Genomic DNA, 8,827 nt, shown 5'->3' with positions numbered 1-8,827 from the left:
TAATTATTTTATTTATGAAATATAATAAGTATAATATATGTTTATTATACACATGACTTTTCATGCAAATCTTTATATACTAAAAATATATTCTTAAATAAAAATATTATTAAAAATAACATATTAAAATATGCATTACAAATTTATTATTTTTTAAAAGAATTAGTTCATAAAAAAAATTAAAAATAGAAATTTAATTACCTATTAATATAATATTAATAAATTTAGTATTATATAAATTCATATAATAATTTATCTATTAATCTCTATGCTTAATAATTGGACCAAATATTATATTTAATAAATATAGTACTTAATGTTAGTGGACAGTCAATTTCACTTTTAATAGTTTGAAACAGTAATCCTATTTATGAAAAACTTGGTGATTACAAGGATTAAACATGGTATCTAAATGAGATAAACCAGTACAGTACGAGTTATAAACCCATGCACTAACATTATGGAATAGTTATATATATATATATATATATATATATATATATATATATATATATATATATATATATATATATATATATATATATATATATATATATATATATATATATATATATATATATATATATATATATGTGTGTGTGTGTGTGTGTGTGTGTGTTATTCCTTATCTCTCTTTCAAGGATACAGTCTCAATTTAATGATAAACAAGAATAAGAACAGTGACATCCTTATCTGATCACTGTTTATTGCAAATTCTATTCCATTTCTAATACAAAGCATGGTTTTAGTGACAGAGGGATGGCATGGATAAAAGGTTTTATGGTCAAGTTGTGTGCCCATTGCACCTCTACTTTAGGTATATAAAAACAAGAGTAACATTTTGTATATAAAAAAAAACAAACATTAGAAATTATGTTTATACGAAGGTTTTCAGTGCTAAACTCATAAAAACTATAATATTAAGGAGGTATAAGGTTGACTTTTATTAATAAATGTTAATTATTAGTTTTTATTACCGAAAAATTTAAATTTATGATATATTTTTCTCTCCCTTCATATAAGCCAACCTTATATCTCCCAAATATTGCTATGGGTATATGAATGCCGACAACATTTATTTTTAACTAATTGCTTACCTAATCACATGCAATTATCTTTGTCAAAAGTTTATGTCAACTTCGTAACATATAACCGTTTTACAAAACTATAATCGTTTACAAAAGATTAATATTTTTTTAAAATGTTAAATTTCATAGTCCATCCTCCTTTAAATGTTTTTATTATAATATTTGGTATATTTTTATATTTTATTTAATTTAATTATATGTTTTTCATAACTCGAAATTTCTCAGTGCATAATGCTTGCTAATGATAAACCATTTGCTTCGAAGGGACAACAGCAAATCCAGAGCAAGATTTATAAACAAAAAATGACAACCTTTCTTCAGTAGAAGGCTACTGGGAATCTTCTAGGCACAACTAAACAACAAATCTCTTCCCATGAAAAGATTACTGTTATTCTCTTTATCTATCAACAATTTGGGATAGACCTTCCCCAAAGCTAGCTTGAGTGTTCTTTTAATATATTAAGAAATTAATAACATTTATTTTCTGAACAATCCTATTAGCTTCTCACAAAGAAGGGAATTTTTACCGGTGTGTCATTAGTCACACTAAAACTTTATTCCAATGATGTTTTATCTTATGTAACTTATATGCACTTGACACAGTTTTTGTAGGCTCATGATTCTGTTCTTTCCTTTTCTTCATTAATTAAAAAAAACATTAGGGATATGAAAAGAAATATAAAGTTAAGATGAAAAGAAACATACATATGATATAGACCAAAAAGAAGTCAACTTTACACAATTCCAAATTTAAAACCAGACTGGTATAACCCCGTGAAACCAAAAGATTTAAAAGACCTTAAAGTGAAAGAGACACGAGCTAACCAGCTACAACTCGCGTGGTCCACACATTCCACAAACGCCAATTCATTCCCAAACAAATTTCCAAGGAAGAAGTAGAACAAAGGGCCAGTTCAAACATCAAAACAAGGAATCAGAAATCTCTATTCCATTTAAGAGTTCGACAAAACTTGTGTTGCTTGCATTTGCATTAACTTTTTCTACTACGTGCGTGCCGTGAGTCCCACGAATTAGTCACATATATTTACTATTGTCATGAAAGATCATGGTCTCCACAATTGGGCCCCAAAACCTGATCACCATCATCATCATCATCATCTCCTTAAAAAAACAACCAAGTTCACACACACTCCAACCAAAATCATTCACTTACTTGTAGAATACAAACTTTGCTAAAAACGCATTAATAGAAAGAAACAAATTACAAGTCAAGCAAACCACACAAAAAACCTTACCTACACATCCAAATTATGAGGGCAAGGGTAATTAGCATGAACATGAACACGAACACATCTTTCCAAATTCTAACATTACCATATATATATAAACTTCACTAATAATTGAAGTCAAAAGAACAAAGTCCTTTTCATCTTCTTCCTCCTCCAACATGGCTTCATCATATTTCAAAGGGCAAGGGGCTTCTTCTTCTTGTATGAAGTACTTTACAAGGCATTGCACAAGGTGGCACCTTCTTTGTTGTTCTCTGCCCCCCTTGGACTGCTCCCAGCACTGCTATTGGAAAGTGATCCAAATGCAGATTTTTGAAGCACCCCAGTTGGGGATGACCCTGATGGAGGATTATTGTCCCATCCATCTTTCATGAGGTTGAGAGCTGAAGTGTTGTTGTTGTTCTTGCCACATTGATCACTAGCATTGCTGTTGTTATTGTTACTAAGGTTCAAAACCTCTCCAAGAGGACCACCCATTGAACTCTCCCAAGTGATTGGAATCCAATTGGCTTGCCTAGTGTTTGCTTCATTGGGGGCACTTCCCACTCCCAACCCCATTTGAATGGGGTCTAACTCCCTTGAAAGCCTAAGTGGTGACAACGTGAGTTTCTCGTTCGAGGGCAAGGAAGTAGTGAATGACATGAAGTGATCTGAGGAAGATATTGGTATGGAGATTGATAACTGAGTCCTGTCTGACTGCATGTTGTCAAGTTCAGGCCATATAGACGACGAACGATGATGATGATTAGACTGTGGTTTGGGAGAGTCATCAATGAAGTGCCTGAGGGAATGTTGTTGTTGGGACTCAGAAGAATCATTCTTTTGTGAAGAAGTAAAGCTTCTTTTCTCTGAGGGGTTAAGCAAAGAATCAGAAGTGACAAGCCCAAACTCATTGTTGTTCCTACTTGAGTATTCATCAGATGGGATTTGGTGTTTATGAATCATGAAAGGATTGTTCTCCTTTGGTTTCAGCTCAAGAGTGGGAGGAAGCATGGGAAGTGCAGGGTCCTGCATCCTCTCACTGGTACTGTTATTATTCTCTTTGTTGCTTGTAAACATCCTGCATGCAAGGAAAAAAAAAGACACAAAAAACTACATTCAGAAGGAATCAAAAAGCAATCTTTAAACATAGATAAAGTAACACCATTTGAACCATCTTTTTTTTTTAACTCCCTAACACGAATCTCAACCACTATTAACATTGACTAGTCACTTTCTGCTCAAAAGGATGAAATACTAGATTCTTTGATTCTGTTCTGTCCAAACTCCTAAAGCCCTGAACCAAGCAAAAAAAGATATAGCATAAATCTTAATACACTACCTAAACCAACCACAGCGAGGAAACTCCTACTTTATTCCCCAATTTCCAACTTTGAAAAAACCTTCACTTTTTACTCCTTCACTTTAGAAAACATTGATCCCCCAAGTTGGAAAATACAGCAGACGAAGACTTAATGAATGACAATTTCACAAAACTAGGGACAAAATTAAGAATTTTACAAAGTATTAAAGAGATTGATATCAATACTACAAAGTTTCAATATGTGAAAAATATTTTGTAGGACTACACTTCAATGAAAAGTTCAATTTAATTAAACACACTGACAGGATAAAGGGTTTTTACATTGTTATTTACGATAAGATTTTTGACTTTTATATTAAGAACCTTAAAAGCCATACATTACATGATTTCTGATTAGTTGACAGAGTAAATGACATGACAGTGCATACCAATAAAACTCTTTAATGGTTTGTTATTTGGTTTAGTTTTGTGACTGACCTAGTGATGGTGTTGACCGGAGAGGAATGAGGAGGAATAGGGTGGTGCACATTGTTGTGTGCAAAGGTGTTGTTGTTGTTGCCAGGCACCACAGAGTTGGAGGAAGCATTAGGTGTATTACTGGTGGTGGTGGTGAGGGCATGGCCTGATTGGCCTTCCACAGGCTTTCTTGAACGATGGCGTCCTCGGTTCATGTGCCGCTCGCAATACTTCTGATCTACTACGGCATCTCTTGAACATCGCCATTTCTTTCCATCTGTTCTCCTACACCTCCCTGGCTCAGGGTCTGTATTGTTCGAGAATCCTAGATGGAAACCTCCCCATCCCACTGCCACACACAAAACATCATCATCCTCATCCCATAACATACAAAACAACTCATTTTTAGAGGTAAAAAAAAACGCAAAAGTTGTTGTTTGGAGTATAATTCAGGTAATAAAAGTTTGCATTAAAAGTTCACATATTCAATTGGATAACAATGCCAACATCTAAGTAACAAAAAACTATTGTATGGTCAAGGGCTACAATGTGTCCATGATTTCAGCCAATTCTGACCTACGTGTAGTTGAGTTTTATTAACTTCATCGTAAATTAGAAAACTCGGCTACATGTCGTATAGTTGGCCGTGACCATAGGCATGTGGTGGTTTCAGATCATACAATAATTTCTCTTTAAGTAATTATGTTTTGTGTCCACCTTTTTATGGAAAAAAATCTTATATACAGTCCTTTAAGTGTTTTTGGTGCTGATCTCCAACTAGAATGAGAGTTTTGCTTCAATAACTTTGTTACACAAGTTATCAAAGGTAAAACTCTAATTTTCATTGAAAAACAGAACCAAAGACACTAACAGTAAGTTTTGTCCATCTTTTATCCCAGCATCTTTATAACCATTAATACATTGAATTAAATTAGTCCTTCAAATTATACCAAAACAGTACTCTTTAAAAAATTTCAAATTTGGAGATTAATTTTAGTGTGCTGTAACTGTTGAAAAGTCAATTTATATATATATATATATGTATGTATGTATGTACTGCACTACATGGTTATTTCATTTTGGTTTTTATTTGGTAAAATAAGAGTTAATTACATACATGAGTTGGGTCTGAGGAGTCCGGCTGAGAAGTTGCAGAAGCCAACAGAATCAAGTGCTTTTCTGATGGGAATGAGAAGATGAGTTGGCACAGGAACATTTGCTGTGATGTACTTGTAGATCAAGGCTTGGTGTTCAAGCTCCATCCACTGTGATGGAGTGAATGGCCCTCTCACACTAGCCAAAGCCCCATGCATGCTTATGCTTCCTGAATTGTAACCTATCCATACACATGTTCCATAAGATAAAAGTAAAAAAAAAAAAAAAAAAAAAAGCATGCAACACATACACACAAAGGCCTAAACCAGTTTCTTAACAAAATTGACGATTTTAAAAAATAAAAAAGAAAAAAGCAAAAGAGGGGTGGCAGATGTTCAATCAATGGCGTTTTAATGATTTTTATCCCCTTTGATTTCAAGAAACAGCAGTCACAAGTCAACTTTGATAAGAAAAGTGGAACAGAGATTTTAGAGAAAGAGACCATACTACATGACCAATCAAAATTTTGGAACTTTATTTTCTCTTTTCATGTAACAGCTCTTTATATATTTTTCTCATTTGGTACACTCTAATTTACTGTACAATTTCTTTTTTACCAAAACCATCTTCCTAAAACGGGAAGAAGAACAACAACAACAATAAGGTTTTATTTTACATCTGAGGGAGAATTTTTTTTGTTTTACTTTCTGGTGACATGACTCACAAACAGAGACCACTCATGTATTTTTCCATGAAAAGACCTTCCACCGGTACTGTAGAATCAGACAGTAACAACCCACATAATATGTTGGCTCCCCACAGTGCATACCATATTCCAAAATCCAAATCCAAATCCAAAAACACCCCTTTTAAAAAAAAACTGTGCTTTATTATTGAAAATTACTATTCCAACCTCAACATATGCATGTACCTGTATTTCTGGTGTAGCTAGACAATTGGTGGGAAGAAAAAGGCAATGTGGCATTTGAGGAAGCCTTATCTATCAACAAAGAATCTGACTTTGGAGAAGAGAAGCTCAACATTTGTGATTGGTGATGACCATCAGAGAAGAGAGTTGCATTATTAGATCTCAACAAAGAGTTGTTTCTTTGCTGAAAGAGCATTGCTTTGGAGGCTGAAGACATGTCATGATCAGTTTTAGCAACTTTGGAAATTCTCCACTCATCATCTTCAGTAGCTATGGCAGATCTCTCTTGCTTGAGCAAACCAGATCCGTACCACTTGTGCTTTGTCTCAGGATCTGAAACAAGAGAAGAACCAAACACACAACCACTTTCTGAACCCACCACCCCCTCCAAACCCACCACCCCAAGATCCATAAAAAAAGAGAGACAACAACAACCCAAAAAAAAAAAAAAACACAGTAAAAACTAGACAATGATGATACTAGGCATCAAGAAGTAAGAGAAGTGGTAGAAGTGATGGGGCATCTCTTCCAGAGAGGAGGACAACAACAAGAAGAAGGAGAAGAAGAAGAGTACACAAGTTGGAAAAGGAAGGCACATCTCATGTGGGTGAAGAAAGGAGAGAGAAGAAAGGGGTGAAGTAGAAATAGAAGATATGCTTGATACCTTAAAGCTAAGCTGAAACTGGAAACCGGACTGGTTTTGTTTTTTTGGGGAGTTGATGTCTTGGCAAAGATAAAATAATTGGAGAGTAGAGAGAAACTGGTGGGGTTGCAAGAAACTGACTCAACATGGTTTATTGTGGTATTTTTTTATAGTATATTTTACTAGATATAATTTTATGTAACTTATATAAAATTATTATAAATGACAAAAAAAAATATTTTTAGTATCTGACATAATTGTATATTGTCTCTTTTACGTTACAATTTATTTTTTTATAAATAAGATCAAAGATATATATAATTATTTTATTAGTATTCTGACATTATTTTTTTATCATCAAGCATGTAAAATTATTTTAAATTTAATCAATGATTTTTAGTAATTTTATTAAATTTTATAAAATAAAATTTTATTACTTATAATATTATTATCATTTTCAAATAAGATTGTTTGTCATAAAAAGTAACGTGGTCTTTTTAAAAAAATTAAAACTACTAGTTAAATTAAAGCAATATTGTAGTATTAATTAATCTAGACGTAGGATGATGTAAATTATATTATATTAGGACATACTAATAAAATAATGTGTATTTCTTTAGTGCCATATACCAAATTTGATTACAAGAATTTAATATATTGTGATATTTATTATTATTATGGGATATATATTTATTGTTATTATTATACATGGTATACTTGTTTTGTTTTGAGTCACGGTCTACTCTAGTCTGTCCTGGGAAAGGGCATTTATGGAAAGCTACGCATGGAACCATGGGATGTAGCTGGACTGAGAAGGATGTGAGTGTCTTTTTATGTAAAGAGCAACTCATGAACAGGTTCGAGAATCTATGTTCTTTTTCAATATTGACTAAATCCCAAATTCTTCTTTCATAAACTTTGTAGTAGCCAGCCAGTAGACACATTAAAAAAGCTACAATTTCATTTTTAATAGTCACGCACGTAAGTTGTGTTGTTTAAAAGAAAAGAAAAGAAAAAAGAACATCATGTGTTGACGTCTAAAAATGTTTTGAGTACTTAAAAACTAATGGGAATAAAAATTCTACCTCATCTGTCTTATTCTCATTTCAATGCTCACTTCTCATTCTCCCCCTTTAGCCCATGTACATATACTATAGAGATTTTTGGTTCTTTCTAAAATAAAAATACAAGTACAAATAATAATAAATAGAGGCTCCCCATACCTTTATAGGATATTAGGAAGGATATGTAGAGACTAGATCTATCTCTTTCTTTGCCTTGCCCTTCATTGGGCAATGACATAACTTGAGGGCAAAGGTAGACACTTGCGTAGCTAGTGTTCCTATGATTACTATAATATAACAGATCATGGTTTTGTTCTCCTTCTTGGGAGAGTAAAAATACCTATTTAATCTCAAAACTAAATTTTGGAATTGGGTTTAATTTTTTTATGAACATGTAATTAAATTTTAAATATTTATTTACGTAAAATATTTAGATGAATAACTTTGTTATTTATAATAGTCCTAGCTATAGTTTGGAGCAAAAAAAAATATATATTATTTAAGATTTTGTTAGCTCATATTTTTAGGGTATTGGTTAAGGAACTAAAATAAATAAATATTTAATATGAAGATCATATAAGAGTGCAAAAAACAGTTATAAATATTGTAATTTTATGCATTCCAGTAATTTTTTTTACATTCCTTAATGGGTACCCTTACATACAAGGACTGATTAGCCTTTGCCTATTATTTAATACACAATAAAACTCTCAAACAAATTAATTTATTAAGGATACGAAAATCTATACATAGGAATGAGTTGTCTAAGAAGGTGGATTATGATGACTTTAATATGTCCTCAACTTTTCCTTTAACAAAGTAAATAACACCTTCAATTAATATTTAACACAGTTGCCCAACGTGCTCACCCCATTAAAGGATTATGAATGAACAAGACGAGTTGGTCAGACCAATTGGTTTTGATCAATGGTCAAGTGAAATGGGTGAGAAAATACTAAACCATGTATATTTAATATGGAGGTACGTAGTTCGTTCTAAA

At 32.4% G+C, this 8,827-nt stretch overlaps 1 protein-coding gene across 1 annotated transcript; it reads right to left on the bottom strand.

Moving 5' to 3' along the window:
• Window positions 1–2,110: 2,110 nt before the first annotated feature.
• LOC114394038 (growth-regulating factor 1-like) lies at window positions 2,111–6,879 on the bottom strand. The gene is made up of 4 exons (XM_028355586.1): window positions 6,124–6,879; window positions 5,215–5,433; window positions 4,119–4,446; window positions 2,111–3,398 (listed from the first exon to the last, which is right to left on the bottom strand). The coding sequence occupies exons 1-4, from the start codon at window positions 6,530–6,532 to the stop codon at window positions 2,552–2,554; spliced, it is 1,803 nt and encodes a 600-aa protein (XP_028211387.1). The 5' UTR covers window positions 6,533–6,879; the 3' UTR covers window positions 2,111–2,551.
• Between the last annotated feature and the right edge of the window lie 1,948 nt (window positions 6,880–8,827).

The sequence above is a fragment of the Glycine soja genome, chromosome 17 (genome assembly GCF_004193775.1).
Source record: "Glycine soja cultivar W05 chromosome 17, ASM419377v2, whole genome shotgun sequence".
Taxonomy (NCBI): Eukaryota; Viridiplantae; Streptophyta; class Magnoliopsida; order Fabales; family Fabaceae; genus Glycine; species Glycine soja.
This window is presented reverse-complemented; position numbering and strand designations above follow the sequence as displayed.

Excerpts from the sequence above, each read along its gene's own strand:
- LOC114394038 (XM_028355586.1), bottom strand. The coding sequence starts at position 6,532 with ATGGATCTTGGGGTGGTGGGTTTGGAGGGGGTGGTGGGTTCAGAAAGT. Across the intron at positions 4,447-5,214 it reads ACTCCTCAGACCCAACTCAT|TGGGATGGGGAGGTTTCCAT; the intron begins GTATGTAATTAA and ends TGTGTGTGGCAG. Across the intron at positions 3,399-4,118 it reads CCGGTCAACACCATCACTAG|GATGTTTACAAGCAACAAAG; the intron begins GTCAGTCACAAA and ends CCTTGCATGCAG.